Genomic DNA, 15561 nt, shown 5'->3' with positions numbered 1-15561 from the left:
TACAGAAGTGGGAGGAGCTAGGGCCAACTCATCATCTCACCCTGTAGATCAGAAAAGCCTGTTTGGGGGGAATTATCATTTGCCAGTGCGCTCTCTACATGTAGACCTGAGGGACTCAATTCTGATAACGCAGGATGGGCTGAGCACGAGGGGCGCACCTTGCAGCGTCTGGTAGATGCCCCAGTAGATGCGCAGGCAGTTCTTCTCCTTCTTCATGCCCCGCTTGCAGCGGCAGTTGTACAGCGGACTCTGCTTGAGCGCGTCCACGGCGCTCCGGCACTCGTCCCGGGCCTCCAGTCCCGCCACCTGCATGCTGAAGTTGCTCTCCTTGCCGCCGCCGGCCGCGCACTGCCGCATCGTGCGGTACTTGGAGCTGCACGCCTGCTCCCTCAGGCACTGCTCGCTGGCGCGCACGCAGTCCAGCCGCGCGCGCAGGCTCTCCTCGGCGCGGCACAACACATCTGCACACACACACACACACACACACAAGATGCATTGTTAGTAATGAGTCAAAGAATGATGATAATATCCAAGAGTTGTGGCGTATATTGGCTCTCGCGCACTTTGCACGATGCGTTCAGGGGTTTTAAAATGTGAGGGGTTTTTTTTCGGAAAACGATTCTACGGTGCATCGCCACAAACATGTCACATGTTTCTGTATATAAACATGAATTAAAACACGTAGATGAGGAGAGAAAACTTCCTCTCGTGCTCTCTGTTGTCAGATGAAGCACCGACAGCTCCGTGACTTTGGAGTCGCCTCCTCACGTTACAGCGACACTCGAGCAGCCGCTGCCCCAAATCATGAGCTATAGAACAGCTCCAACTATATATATATATATATATATATATATAATACATATACAAATATCCATCTGTGTGTGATGAATCCGTGTCAAACGCTCATCAAGTCGACTCGAACTTACCCAAAAGAGGCAGCAGGACGTACAGCACCGCGAGGAGGACCATGGTCTTCGTGTGAAACATTAAAAACGTGTCAGAATGAAACGTGCCGACTAAAAGCAACTTAACAGCAGTAGTTCGAGTCCCAGGGTACGTCCACTGTGGTGAAATCCATTTTTGTAGAAGAAGAAGAAGAAGAAAAGACGCAGCAGTGCGCGCTGCGCTGTGCACAACGGATCCAAGATAATCCCCCCACCTCCTCCTCCACAAAAGTGTCCGCTCCCGTTTCTGGTAATCTATCTCTCTCTATATATTTTAAAAGCCAACAGCACTTCCTCTGTGTCCTCCCCTCCCCGTGCGGGTGGTCTTCTGTCGCCCTCCAACTGCGGCCACAGCGAGATGCTCGCGTCTGTGCGTCGGAGCGCGCGCGGCCAAGTGGAGCCCCAGTGCTCGTCTGGCGCATTCAGCAGGAGGGACAGTGTGCCAGGCAGCTGAGCTTCCCCCTGCCCCTTCGCACTTCGGAGGAGTACAGCACAGCACAGCACAACCCCCCGTCAGTTTGCAAAGATGGGCTTTATCACACAAGCAAACTCACTCCAGTTAGTGTATAGAGACATATTGCAAATGGCAGCAACCTATAATAAATAAGTGCCTTTGAGTCAATTAACTCACTAATGAGCCAATAGAAATAGAGATGATCAAAACAGTATATCAGGGTTATTTATAGTCTTCTATAAATTATGTTTTTAAAAAAGTAACTTTCCAGCTCACATCCTCATAATTACTTTCCCGGTTCATTAAAACACACACACAGGCGGTGCAACACATAACCACAGATGGTAAGTGCGTTTGCATTTAGTATATGTTGAAGAAGTCAAACTCTTCCATGAGTGTGTGTGTGTGTGTGTGTGTGAGAGAGATCTGGTTTTACATTTCAGTGTGAGTGCGCTGACAGGCAGAGGGCAAAGGGCAGAGACTCGGTGAAGCGTTTTATGACATGATTAATATAGCAAACCATGTGGACGAGCTTATATTGCAATTTCTAAACTGTGAGTGACAAAATGAATGGACATATATTTCAGCTGCACATACTTAGGATTTGTTCAATCATGAGTGTGTGTGTGTGTGTGTGTGTGTGTGTGTGTGTGTTTGTTTGGCTCCTCCCTGTTTGCTATAATGTTTATCCCTTTTGAAAATGAAAAAAAAAAGTTGTTATGCAACGGTTGCTGTCAACTGTGAAGCGACTATAGGCTGGTTTGTGTGTGTGTGTGTGTGTGTGTGTGTGTGTAATGCTGATACACTTCAGTGGTTGTGATGTAAAATATAGTCTCTTGCGAAATATGCTGATGTGATATACTTGCCAGCCCAAAGCAGCGTGGCAGCACTGGAGGAAAAACCTGCCTTCAGTCCACACACACACACACACACACACACACACACACACACACACACACACACACACACACACACACACACACACACACACACACAAAGGGAAGTGGACGTGTGTGTATCTGTCGCCATCTGTTGGTGGTTTTCAGGTAAAGGTCACTGTTAGAAAGTAGTGATGTGAAACCATGTAAATAGTGTATATTTCCCAGATGTTCTATGTAAAGGATGAAGAGAACAGACAGAGGATGATGAGGATCATATTTACCACACGTCAGTAAACTGGAAAACTGTCTGGAAACATCAAACAACCAGAGCATGTTTATTATAATTACAGAGATGATGCATCACCCCTTTTTATAGCTCATTGATTTTATTCTATTCAGAGGTTAATCCACTTGGCTAAATACGTGGAGCAAAGACCATGTCAATGAACCCCTCTCTGCATTAAAGACTGGACAGAATCAATCAGGGATGCAGACGTCCAACCACAGTAAATCAACCCTAACACACACACATACAGAAGAGTATAGCTTCTTTCACAGATAGACGTCAGAGAATAATCCCTCACTGAAAAGGAAGCAGTGATTACGTAGGTTCAGTGAGTCAATCCAGCGAGGTACAGTCACTTTTCAGAATGACTTTCATTTTTGCTCAATAGAAACGTCACAGGCCAATAGATCCACGGCTGATTTTTAACACCGGGGAGAGAGACAGAAAGTGGGCACAACTGAACGACAGGCTACTATCTGGGCTAATTGTCTGCTTACAATTTGATGACTTTGCTGTTCTGGAGTCTCCAAAGGGAACCTTGCCAGTCAGGAGGAAGGCTGAGTCTGGTGATTTATGAAAAGCCACAATCAATATGTGATATTAATTTTGAAAATGAATGTCACAATGATGTAGTCCTTGGGTCATTTAACGTCTCACGCTGTAATGTGCTTCATGGCACCGGATCAGGAGCTGTTTTTTGGGGGGTTTTTTCTTTCTTATTTCTTCCTGTCCCGGTGGTGAAACGAGAAAATTGGTCAAAAGGCAGATTGAGTGACAAATATACGCAGTGAGTCTCCGTGGATTACTTGTAGTGAGAAGGCCGAGATGTGCCGATGCTGCACTTGATAAAAGTTCAACGCCATGAGTGGGGGGCTGATTAATCAAAGTGCTCTTATAGGTGACCACGGCTGACTAGCAGTGCTAAGAGTTATCAACAGGAGAGGTGAACATAATGTTGATTTTTTTCACAATTTACATTGTGCATCTGCTGGAGTTAAGGATAACACTAATGACATCCTCAAACAAACCCAACCATGACAATAATGGCAGCTTTCAACAACCCTAACCAGTGCTAGCAATGGTGCTTACCATGGGGACATAACTGAAGAAAAAGTTATGTAACTAACGAGAGCCTTAAACAACCCTAACCAGTGCTAGCCATGGTGCTAACCACACATGATCTAAGTTTATGCTAGCTAACTGCTGAGTGCCTTAAAGTAACCTAACCAGAGCTAGCAATAGTGCTAACCATAGGCACATAACTGAAGCTAAAGTTCAGTAACTAATGAGCCTTAAAGTAACTTAACCAGTGCTAGCAGTGGTGCTAACCACAGGAACTCAACTGAAGCTAACGCTTACAAACAACTGAGCCTTTCACAAACTTAAGTGATGCTAGTAGTGGTGCTAACCATTTGGACACAACTTAAGCTAACTTCAAGTAACTCATGAAAGCCATAAACAAACCTAACCAGTGCTAGCAATAATGCAAACCATTGAGACACAACTGAAGCTAATGCTAGCTAACTAATAATAGCCCATAAAATAACATAACCAGTGCTAGCAATGATGCTAAACACAAGGACATAATTGAAGTTAACCTATCTAACTACTGAGCACCTTGAAATAACCTAACCAATGTTAGCAACAAAGCTAAACCACAGGCACACAATGAAGCTAACGCTAGGCGTTAGCCAAACAAACCTAAAAAGTGCCTCATCATGCAGCTAGCTACATCCGGGGCTTTCTATTAGCTAACATTAGTTTAGTTGACTTTTTACAAAAAAAATATTTGTGTGTTTCCACATTTGGCGGTGGAAACAGGTTTATTTATATCATCACTTTTAGTATTTTTTGTGCTGCATATTAAAAATTAAAAATAAATTTATAAAAACAACTAACCGGTGTGAGCCGCTGGGTGCGGGGCGGTGAAGTGAAGTGAAGTGAAGTGAAGTGAAGTGAAGTGAAGTCAAGTCAAGTCAAGTCAAGTCAAGTCAAGTCAAGTCAAGTCAAGTCAAGTCAAGTCAAGTCAAAGTCAAAGTCAAAGTCAAAGTCAAGTCAAGTCAAGTGCGTTGGGTCGCGTCGACCATTCTTGACACCTGCGTCGAATGCGTCGCTAGCTTCCTGCGTCACTGAAGTTCATGAGGCTAACTAGCTGCTTGCTAACGTCGTATAACAGTCGGTGTCGATGTTCCTGGTGAAACAAGTGACTGACTCAAGATGAGTCTCGACTCACTCTTCCAACAAATCCTTCTCACCGAACAACAGTTAACTGAGCAGACACAACGATTCAAAGAAGGTCGGTTCGCTGTCTTATTAAAATAATAAAACTATAGTGTTAGACGTTAGCCATTAGCTATTAGCTAACACGTGAAGACTAGTTTTGATGCTACCTAACCAGGTTAGCAACACAAACAATTAAAAGGCTACCATCCCTCTTTAGCATCCCACATCTCATTTGACATAATCCTGGGTTCATTTTATTGTATTTATTCCCCCACTGCCTCTAATTAACCAAACTTCAGCGTTAGCAGAAGTGTCATTATACACACTGATGAGTGACACAGGCTGCTTCATGTTTTGGCAGCTTCATAAGCTAATCTCTTCTTCTTCTTCTTCTTCTTCTTCTTCTCTGTTTCAGTCAAAGTTGCCATCATCAGATGCAACGAGAAAATCCAGGGCACCACCGAAAAGTATGAAAAGACCATCGAGGAACTGGACGAAAAGGTGAGGCTGAATTACAGCTCCTTTTGTTGTTGCTAATGTGTACATTTTATATATATATATAACATACATGTAGATGTCTGCAGTGAAAATCAGGTTCTTCCATATATGAATACGTATTTTTTAATATTTTTCATAATATATGGTCGGTGTCAGGAGGGAAACAAATAATTTTAATGCTTCATCAATAGGATATCCTTATAAAACTGAGACTTGTTTACTATTCATATTGTTACGTTATTCCATTTCAATTTCCCCCCCAAAAAAACCCATAGATGTCATCTCTTTACTTTGCGGAGTGTTTTGTTTCAGTGGGATTGATTCACGAGGTAAAAAGAAGTGCATATTGGCATATTGATGAGCTGATTTGCTTTATGATTTAAAACACTTAATCTTTCCCATTCGTTTCATCAGCAGCGCGTGGGAATCGACTGCGAGCGCCACTGTAAAAAAAAATCAATGGCTAATTTCCACCGGATAGCATTAGTGGGAAACCTTTTAGCATGTGTGAGACGTGTTGTCGAAGGCGGGCTTGTTGACCCCTCAGAAATATCGCCAACTTGTCCCTGTACGTGAAGAAAGTGGACATCCGATCAAAAAAGCAAATGAGTTGTGCTCTAATTAGAAAAATATTGCTGAACACAACACCGTGTCTGTCAACTTTATCATCTGCCTACCTTTTTCCGAAACTGTAGAATGGAATATTAAAACTGTTTACATCATACAGATATGCAGGTTTGTTTTTCCAGCGTGTTTACAGCTCACATGATGTAATGTCCTACAGTTTACGAGAGCGGTCTTAACATAATCACAGTGTTTAGAAAACTTGGAACCTGATTGCACTCGCCGACAACACACGGGGCTTTTTTCCGCCGCTGTAGAGAAACAATAAACTGTCCACCTCCTCGACAGATCCGAGTCATACCGCTGAAAGTCAAAAGCCTGAGGCAACTTCTACAAAAGCCCTTCCTCCACGAATTTACCTTCCCCCATATAATTTGGCAATTTTCTCTCCTTCGATGTGTAACGTATAATCACATGAGATGAGGAGACAACGACAGCCAAACAAGAAAAGTTTGAAAAGTCAATGAAACGTGTAGTTACACTGAAAAAGAAACCTATGTTTTGAAGAATTTTCATCCCATCTCCTTTCTCCTCCTGTGTGAGCAGCAACACATATCTCTTGCATGTAAAAGCATCAGTCATTTGTTTCCGTCTCTGTACATGTAACAGTCTGACTACACATTTTAAATCCCCTCTTTTTTTTCCATCCATGCCGCAGGCTCAGCAGTCGTCCGTAATGAGGCTGCAGCGAGATCTGATGAAGAAACGTGAAGAGCAGATGTTGAAGCAAATCGAGGAGCTGCTCTGCCAGAGGAGTCGTCTCAGGGAACGTCTGGTGCGGTTTAAAGCCTGAATCAATATTTACATTCTCATATAAAATTGGTTATATGTGATATGGATACCTGGTTCATTTTTCTTAGTTTTTATTTTAAGGTGTCAAATTGTCTTTAAAAAATGTCTGATCTACTTTACAATGTCCATTAATTATAAACAATGTGAACAATAATGTAAACCTGTAGGAAACAATTTTTTTTAATTATTAATCAGTCAAAATGAAGTAAAATTTGCCACAGATATCATCGACTTTGTGGTGACATCCTCAGATTGTTTGATTTGTTCTCACAAATTGTCCAAAAACTTAAATAAATTAAATTTAAAGGGAGAGAAAAAAACGGAGAAAAGCGTTCACCACTATTCTTCATTTTTCTCGCCAGGCCAAGATAAAGAAGGAGAGTAAAGAAGAAGAGGAGCGCTTCCTTCAAGAGATCTCGAGGTTCAACAGTGACTTCAGTCTTCGAGGAAACAGAGACGCAGTGTTCCAGAGCCAGACACACACTGAGATCCTGGACCTGCAGAGGGACGTGGAATCTTTATACAAAGGTCATAAAACACTGTTTATTGTACCGTTGTCACCGGAGACGCAAGTTATGTAATTTCAGACGTGGCCCTGGCTGCTCGTTTCCAGAATTATAATGTCGTTCTGGGTATATTATAGAATACAAGCAGATAGAGAAGAGGGCTGCATGTTGATGGATTATCACGAATACAGAAGAGACAGTGTCAAACGTGATGTCGAGCAGTCTGAATTTAAGTTTAAACATAGTGGAGAGTGAACATGAAAAAATTCTAGATCTCATGTTTATGTTGTATGGATGAGAATAAAAGAAGCTGGAAGGTTTTTGGAAAAACAGAACCATTTATCATTTTTGTGAAAAAATCTTCCATGTTTGAAAAAGTGTGCATCTGGACTCAAATCATACGTATCATACGTCTGGCAGAAAGTAAAATAGTTTATTGAGAAGATCATCAATTTGGAGTTGGAAGGTTCAATGCATGTGTATATGCTCAAATATTTTTCAAGTCAGTGAAATGTTTCATTCTAAACTTTTATTAGATAAATACAAGGAATCACTGTACTGTATCTTAGGTGTAGAGCGAGAAAGAAAGAATAAGAGTTTCACAGAAACAAGAGCCTGTGTATAAAAATGGAAGTATAGTCACCGGGTCCGGATAGTGAAGTCGATGGAGAAGTGCCTGAAAACCTGTGTTCTCTGTACTGACCAGCAGAGGGCGACTCTATGACAAAATGACTACTCACTTGATTTATAATGTCAGTAAAACATTTTCCTTAGGAGGTTTATGGTTAAGGAAAACGTTAATTTTGTAAATTGTGGACTCATTTATATTCAAACAGATGATAAAGCAGTGTAGCGTGGATACAGTGTGATTGACAGCTGGAACCGTCCAATGGGTGCATGGTTGCAGATGTACAAAAGTCTGATTTGTCCTTTATAATAATAATAATAAATTTCATTTATAGAGCACTTTTCATTGGTAAAAGCAATCTCAAAGTGCTGAAACGTTTTTTTTTTTATTTTAATCATTAAGTTAAACCAGCAGATGTAGAAGCAAACCCGACGAGCAGTATTTAACATTTAATTAGAAAACTACACTTTGATTTGGGTTTTTAACTCCTTAGAGAATGAGGGTGAAGTTCCCATCGCCAGTGACCAGAACCAGTGTCTTTACAGTATTCATTGCATCCGGGGCCTCAGGGGGAACAACGTCATCTGATTCTGTGTCCAGTTTAAAGTGAATTTCAAACACAAACTCACGCTGCACCTCTGCAACCAAAGACGGAAGTTTTCTTTGGCAGTATGAATTCACTATGAACTTATCTCCTCTCAGAGATGGAGCTGATGAGCCGCGGGAACAGTCACATGATCCGTTTGCAGGAGGAGCAGCTCGAACTACAGGACCTGGACGACAACCGGAGAGGTGAACAAAACCAACATGTCAAATTTGTTTGTCAGGATTAGGTTACACATGCAAAACTAAAATCCCAATGTTCTTTTATGTACAGTTTTCCCTTTTTAAGCCCTTATGTTATTTCAAAACTTTCCCACAGCCTTTAGAAAACCTGCCACTTCCACTTCCCAGCTTGTTTTTGATGCCCTGTCTTTGATGTCTATGGAAATCAGAGCTTGGGGGGAAGAAGAAGAAAAAAAAAAGGAGAGTCATCTATAAATGTATCTGCTGCCAAGCCAGATGAAATTTGAAAATTCGTCCGCGCTGCCAAGGAAAATCGTTGCCCAGATGTTGATCATAAAGTATGTTAGCTTCTGGCTCCGTGGTTGGGTTCAAAGAGAGATCACTGATGTTTGGAGGGGAAAAGTTTTTATATCCTGCGTTAAAGGGAGTTCAGTACACTTACTGTATGTATGGTATCATGCAGCTGTGGATGCGTTACTATGCATAATGGTGTCAAGCTGAAACATGAATTTAAATGCATATCAGAGGACAAAATATTGCATTTGTAAGGTGACGGCGGCACCTTACAATCTAAACTTTGTTCTGTCGTCTCAGTCGCGTCTCAACGGTGAAATGATAGTTTTGAAACAGGCTTGTTTGAGTCGTCGTGTGATTTTTATTGCTCTTCACCACAGACGTAGATCGGCAGTTGAGTGCAGCTGAAGCAACGACAGAATCTCTGAGAGCCGAGAGCCTGCTGGTCGGTCAGAAACCTCTCGCCGACAGCACCTGTCTGAGGCGAGTAGTATACATCAGCTGTTTACAGTAACGGATTTACCTGCAGTTATGTTTTGTCCCAGAATATATATATATATATATATATATATATATGAAAAGACAAGAAAGTGAGCAGGAAATGCTGCAGGAAATTAAAAGCGAATAAGACACAGAAGAGCTAAAGAGAATGAAATTTAAATGTAATAAACAGCAGTAAGCCGAATAGTAGAGATGAAAAGAATTGTCAAAATTCTTTGAATTCAGCTTCTTACATGGAATATGTTTCTTTGCTCCTCTGTGACAGTAAACTGAATATCTTTGGTGTGTGGACAAAACAAAATCATCTTGTGGTTTTGGGAAACACGATCAACATTTTTCACCATTTTATGAACCAAACGACTAATCGATTAATGGAGAAAAATAATAGATTAATCGATTATGAAAATAATCGTTAGTTGCAGCTCTAGACATGATATTCAGTATATTCATCCGATGCCCCGATCAGGCATATTCTGCAGTATCGGAGATCCAAGCATCTGTCATGAACCGCTGCCAGGCCCCCGGTGTTTAAAAAGCACAACGGCTGTCCTCTCATCAGAGGAAAAGACTCACAGTGTCAACGACACAATACAAGAACAACCGTCCCGCTCGTTTGTGCGATAATAAAAGGTGTTGAATCCATGAGAAGAAGTGCTGAATGGAGCAGTTAAGGCCTCGCCGCCCGTCTTGTGTTTCTCTGTCCGCCTCCTCGTGGCTGGAGTCCAACTCTGGAAGTGTAAATAACGGCGCATTAAGAGCATTTGGTTTAATTAAGGCTTTGATGCGCAGCATATTTCATTCAGTCAACAAGTGAACAAGGAGAAGAAAAAAAGAGCTAATGTGATGGATGCAAGGGAAATGAATGAGAGGCGGAGATTTGCTTATCCAGCGACTTACCAACAAATAAATACAGATTGGTTTTAGTGGCGTCATCCATCACATTTTAACTGGGGAGGAAAAATCTGTCCTATTAAATATTGTACATGACTCAGTTAAAGGTAGAAGTACTTTGTATTGTGTAAGTAGGTATACAGTATGTAGAAGTCTCATTGAAAATCTGTGTGTGTATCTTTGAGAAGACAGGAAGTGAACTTTTTAATTAAATACTGAGCCACATCATCACGGTTGTGACAGTCATCGGTCGTTTTGACGAGCGATCACTTGTTCGACATTTGTTGTTTCTTTTTCTTTTTTGTGGGGGAGGGAGGAGTTAACTTCTCTTGAAGGAAGCAATTTATGAGAGCTTTTTTCCGTCTTTGTTGTTATTGTTATTTTACTGGTCCTAGCAGATCTGCGGAGTTACTGCGCCACCTGCTAGCACATTTCTTAAAGGTGACTAGTTATGCTCATATGCAGGTTCATACTTCTAATTTGAAAAGGTTCACATGCTCTAAAGTTCACAAAAGGCATCCGTGTCCTCATACTGCCCATTTCTGCAGCTGCTCATTTCACCCTCTGTCTAAAACACCTGGATTTCATTTAGCCCCGCCCCCTCCCGATGAACCCCAGTCTGCTCTGATTGGCCAGCTGGACCTGGTCTGTTGTGATTAAAATGATATTCCTGACGTGGAGAAAGCGTCGTCCTGGTCTAACACTCCCAGGCGGGTTGTCCAACTAGCTGTGAAGGTCATAGTGTATCATCCCCGTCCCCCCCCTCCTGTTCCCCACAAGCATCTGCAAAAGTTCGGTTTGTCGGCTTGTTTATTCAGATTTTCCTCGCTGCATGTTTTCCTTTGGAAAAGGTTACGAGACTTCTGTCAATCATCAAATCTGTCACAAAGCCAAACGCAGCCTACTCATTTATCATCAGCAGCCGCAGCAGATCTACATTTTTTTTTAATCGCACCTTTGACAGTGAGTGGGAGAGTAAATGTCTGTTAAAGTACAAAACACCGATTTCAATTTTTTTTCAAGAATTATAATGTAGCTCGATAAAACTCCCCAAAAAAACACCTCACAGTACAAAACCTGCGATGACGAGCGCTCACAATGTCCTTGTCTCCTCAGATTGAGGAATTCAGACGTTGAACCATGTGGCATCACAGTAGAATATGAATTAGCTGCAGAATATGAATATTGAGCCTTTGGCTCATATTTAAACACGACTGGTAAAGTAGGTGAACATTGTTTTCTCCACAAAGAGACGTCCTTTATTTAATTGAAGACTGGAAATCAATAGTGTTCCAGGAAGGAAGGAAGGGTCATTGTTATTGCTGATGCCACCACTTTGGATAATGTCTTCTCCACAATGCTATGGATGTGAAGTGATTAACTACCCCCCCAACCCCCATCCCCCAGACCTGACTAGATGATAATGTCCACATCTTTTCTTTCTTTTTAAATCAAAAATCTATTTTTTTTTTAATTTATTCCAATTCATCAAATCATGTTTTTAATATTTAAATCTACCTTCCCCCCCCCGCCCCCAGGGTTTAGTTTCTACTATCAGTCGTTTTGTTGGTTTGTCGGCAGAATAACTCCAAAAATTACCAAACAAAATTTCCCACGAAACCCGGTGGACGGATGGAACGTTGACCGAGAAAGAACTCGTTAAATTTTCGTGCAGATCCAGGAATTTGTTTATCACGAGATTTGCATTTTTTCATGATATCCCATGTAATAAGTCATGGATCATATTCAGATGACATCTCTGAGTGTGTGTAACTTGGGGTTAAGGGAACTGTCGGGCCTTGGCGGTGGTCTGCTCTCCACCGAGGGTCATTCTAAATCATATGTTCCTGTATTTAATCAGTCATTTTCTCAAGTGTTTGATTGAAGACGTTCTCACCATACCTGGGCCAATCATTGCTTTCCCTTTCAGCTGTTATGTTTTTTCCTCATATGTATTTATTCATTACTCTCTCTGTGTTCAGCCTTTTTCTCCTGCGTCTCCCGGCCGTGCAGTAAATCATGCATGTGGGTAGTAGCATGTCCTGTTCATCCGTCGGCCTCATTAAACATCCAAGGTCCTTCATTACTCCGGGCTTATTAGCCTCAGGAAGTGCTGAGGATGTGGCTTTGGGAAGAGAGAGACCCCCCCTCTCCACCCTCCACCTCCTTCACTCACTCACTCATTCTTATGATCATCCATTCTGAACTGAACCCATCAATCCCGTTTCCTCAGCCTCCGCAGCGTCTCCTTAAAACACATATTTTAACTCTGCGCTCATCGATCGTTGGAAATTGAACGCCCGTCAATTTGAAGGAGTGCGACGCTCGTTTAAAAAGTGTTCAGCGTGCAGAACGGGGCCGGCTGCCCGCAGGGTTGGGTGGTAACGGGATTACAAGTAATCTGGATAAGGTAACCAGATTACAAAGAAAATAAGTAACTATAATCAAACCAGATTACATTTGAAAAAAATATATAGTTACATTGTCAAGGATTACATTTTGATTATGTCTTTAAAGTATGGTCATTTGAAAAATCATGATTTATAAATAATAGTTTTAATTATATATTTATATACTTAATGCATTTCATTTGCATTGACATTTTTGTGGAACAAAAATGTTTATGGTTGCGTCCAATGTTTTTACTATATGGTGCAGTGCAATATTTTCAATATCTGATTTTGAAGTAATCCAAAAGTATTGAGATTAGATTACATTGTTTTTATTCTCCAATGGATTACGTTTCAGATTACAATTTTTTTTATTTATTTTAATCTATATGTCACTGCTACATTTTTCGGGGTGCAGGCTCATTTAAGGATGAAATTTAATAAAAACCTGCATAGACCAACCATATCCCACAATGCCAAACGTGCGTCTTCACTGCAACAAGCAACATTCTCTGATGAAATCTGATTTGTACGTTCCACAGTGAGGTGTAAACTTTAAAACACTGCTGTTGGTTTTCAGAAAAGGCAATTTTTTGTTTGGGTGTTTTACTGTTTTCATTAACTTTCAATAAAAGAAAGTTTGGTTCGTCTTGGATTCGTGTGCAGAATAACACACAACTGTTATAACAGTTAAATCACAGCTGAGGCATCGGATCGCACGGACCGATGGATTTTCCAGAGGCAAGCTGAGCCGAGTAATACAATTTCCTTGTATGTCTATGAAATTACAGTGTGAAATATTTTACTTTGCTTCCATAAGAACAGACTGTTTTGTTTTTTTTACAGGAGGAAAGAAGCTGGTTGTCTCATTGCTTCTCTTGTCTTCTCTTTTATTTTGTAACTAAAATGAATCCTTGTCCGGTGTTTTTTAAATTCATTATCGTTATTAGGTTTAATGGAGGATAGATTTCTGGGGGTCGATACCACCCAAAAAAAATTCAGATATCGATATATATATATTTGAAAATATGGCAATGATTTCTGAGATGTTATTGAACTCTTATGACAAAGAAATGTAATCAAGGTTTGATATTTTACAGTTTAATCATAAACATTATAAATAATTGGCAATAAAAAGAACTGGAATCTTTTTTTAAACTTTTTATGTAAACAAAATCTTCTCTGCATTGTTAAATCTGTCAATTAAACGTTTCCATATCAAAGATCACAAAGATTTACACCGACATAAAAGGATGAAGAGAAGCTTGTTGGACACAAGATCCACATATCAAACGTTCACCAAACGTCAGGAAGTCCCTCTCTAAACATTCTGGGTATTTACTCAACTGTCAGAACATTCATATTGATATTAACCTGCTGCAGACGTTGGGTTACAGTTAAAGCCCCAGTGTGTAATTTTGTAATTTTCCGGCGGCATCTGGTGGTAAAGTTGAAAACCGCAACCAACTGAGCGACCGACAGGGGACACTTAATGGCGGCGCACTGCTGATTTCATTTCTGGTTTCCAGTAGCGTCTGAAAGTATTCTAGATAGTTTAGTTCAAAAACCATATTCAACAGGACGTAGAGACATGGAGACTCACACGGATGTCGGGTCCACCTCATGGAACTGTATTTAATTTTTTTATTCAAACATATATGAACACGTAGTTATGGACAATATGTTAAATTTCTGTGAATAACTTCTTCTAAATATTACACACTGTAACTTTAAAGATGCACGTGCTTTAGTTGAACTGTTACCCAGAATATTTCCAGTCATGAAGATGTTTTTTGTGAAACGTAAACTTGCAACAAATCCACCTGGACACTTACTATATCAAACCTTTCATGTCAATTCTTCTTTGGAGGGAATATAGAAACAGAAACCGACTTCTACAGTGACGCAAACATAGTAAGATGGAAAAAAACTAAAACGTTGTTTCGAGAAAACATCAAAAGTTTTTAAACTCCGCACAAAAGACCTGAAAATGCCGATCCTCTTCCAGGACTTTTCTCCAGCTACAGTTTCAGTAACTGACGCTGGCCTCATTCTATTTCCCAGACAGGAGCGGGAGAAGCATCAAACCAGAGAGACGGAGGTTCTGCGCGAGACGCTCGGCTCAGAACGCCACTTCCTGCAGTCGGTGAGTTACTGTGTCGTGATGGAGGCTTTTGTTCAGGTTCAACAAGAAAAAAGAGTTTTCAGAAAAGGACCCAGTCATTCATATTCCTCCAGCTGCAGGTTAGAACATAAGTTCAGAATTCCAGCTCTTCTTTCGTCACTGGTTCTTTTCAGGCTTTCATCCACTTTTCTTTTTATTGTTTGCAGAAGCTGGACGGCAGCCGAGGAAGTGAGCAGCGTTAGGTTTGGTGACGACGCGGGAAGGTTTCACTCGACTGTCAAAAAACAAACACGCTCAAAGAATGAGGAGAGAAAAGAGTAGAGGGAAGACGGGAAGGAGCAAACAGAGCGACATTCAAAAACTGAGCCTGCTGTAATAACATCAAGTTTCGTCTTTGTGAGGATTGTTTGCTTTTTAATTTAAACTTTGACAAGTTGTACGAAAAAGCGAAAGTTCCCAGAGTAACTTTAGTCACTAGATACACTGACACATTAACACTTAAGTTCCTTGTTACCAGAAAAACTCAAGAAATACAACTTTATTATAGTTAGTTACACTTTTTCAATCTAAATATTATCGTTTTTCTTTTCTCCTTAAAATAAACAGTTCAGGTCTTTGAATTGTTGTGTTATTGTCAAATGTCACAATTTCTTTGCACTAAATTTACAAATAAACACATTCATAAAGTGTGAAGAGGTGGTTAAATATAAAGGGAGCATTCATAATTCATGGACATAC

The 15561-nt window shown here is 40.8% G+C and overlaps 2 protein-coding genes across 7 annotated transcripts in view; one reads left to right on the top strand and one right to left on the bottom strand.

Moving 5' to 3' along the window:
- Nucleotides 1–4601, bottom strand: part of gfra1a (gdnf family receptor alpha 1a) — a 67694-nt gene extending 63093 nt beyond the window's left edge. The window contains exons 1-5 of one of the 4 annotated variants that reach the window (XM_035606686.2): nucleotides 4465–4592; nucleotides 3223–3291; nucleotides 3063–3128; nucleotides 927–1419; nucleotides 159–461 (exon numbers count right to left, since the gene is read on the bottom strand). In XM_035606686.2, the coding sequence (XP_035462579.1) occupies nucleotides 159–461; nucleotides 927–987 (364 nt within the window). In that variant the 5' untranslated portion in view covers nucleotides 988–1419; nucleotides 3063–3128; nucleotides 3223–3291; nucleotides 4465–4592. Of the gene's footprint in view, nucleotides 1–158; nucleotides 462–926; nucleotides 1420–3062; nucleotides 3129–3222; nucleotides 3339–4464 lie in introns of those variants that run through there. The other 3 variants (XM_035606684.2, XM_035606682.2, XM_035606683.2) reach the window with 3 other exon arrangements.
- A 118-nt stretch (nucleotides 4602–4719) lies between these two features.
- ccdc172 (coiled-coil domain containing 172) lies at nucleotides 4720–15517 on the top strand. Of its 3 annotated transcripts, none has more exons than XM_035606687.2 (8): nucleotides 4720–4861; nucleotides 5204–5289; nucleotides 6569–6685; nucleotides 7065–7230; nucleotides 8539–8628; nucleotides 9297–9399; nucleotides 14767–14844; nucleotides 15030–15516. In XM_035606687.2, the coding sequence occupies exons 1-8, from the start codon at nucleotides 4783–4785 to the stop codon at nucleotides 15142–15144; spliced, it is 834 nt and encodes a 277-aa protein (XP_035462580.1). In that variant the 5' UTR covers nucleotides 4720–4782; the 3' UTR covers nucleotides 15145–15516. The 3 variants fall into 3 exon arrangements, with proteins under 3 accessions (XP_035462580.1, XP_035462581.1, XP_035462583.1); XM_035606688.2 differs by having other exon boundaries at nucleotides 14763–14844; XM_035606690.2 differs by lacking the exon at nucleotides 9297–9399 and having other exon boundaries at nucleotides 14763–14844; nucleotides 15030–15517.
- The last annotated feature ends 44 nt before the right edge of the window (nucleotides 15518–15561 follow it).

This window comes from Scophthalmus maximus, chromosome 10, assembly GCF_022379125.1.
Source record: "Scophthalmus maximus strain ysfricsl-2021 chromosome 10, ASM2237912v1, whole genome shotgun sequence".
In the NCBI taxonomy this organism is placed as follows: Eukaryota; Metazoa; Chordata; class Actinopteri; order Pleuronectiformes; family Scophthalmidae; genus Scophthalmus; species Scophthalmus maximus.
The sequence above is the reverse complement of the archived record's forward strand: the minus strand, read 5'-3'. Positions and strand labels throughout refer to the sequence as shown.

Excerpts from the sequence above, each read along its gene's own strand:
- ccdc172 (XM_035606687.2), top strand. The coding sequence starts at position 4,783 with ATGAGTCTCGACTCACTCTTCCAACAAATCCTTCTCACCGAACAACAG. Across the intron at positions 5,290-6,568 it reads TCGAGGAACTGGACGAAAAG|GCTCAGCAGTCGTCCGTAAT; the intron begins GTGAGGCTGAAT and ends TCCATGCCGCAG. Across the intron at positions 6,686-7,064 it reads GTCGTCTCAGGGAACGTCTG|GCCAAGATAAAGAAGGAGAG; the intron begins GTGCGGTTTAAA and ends TTTTCTCGCCAG.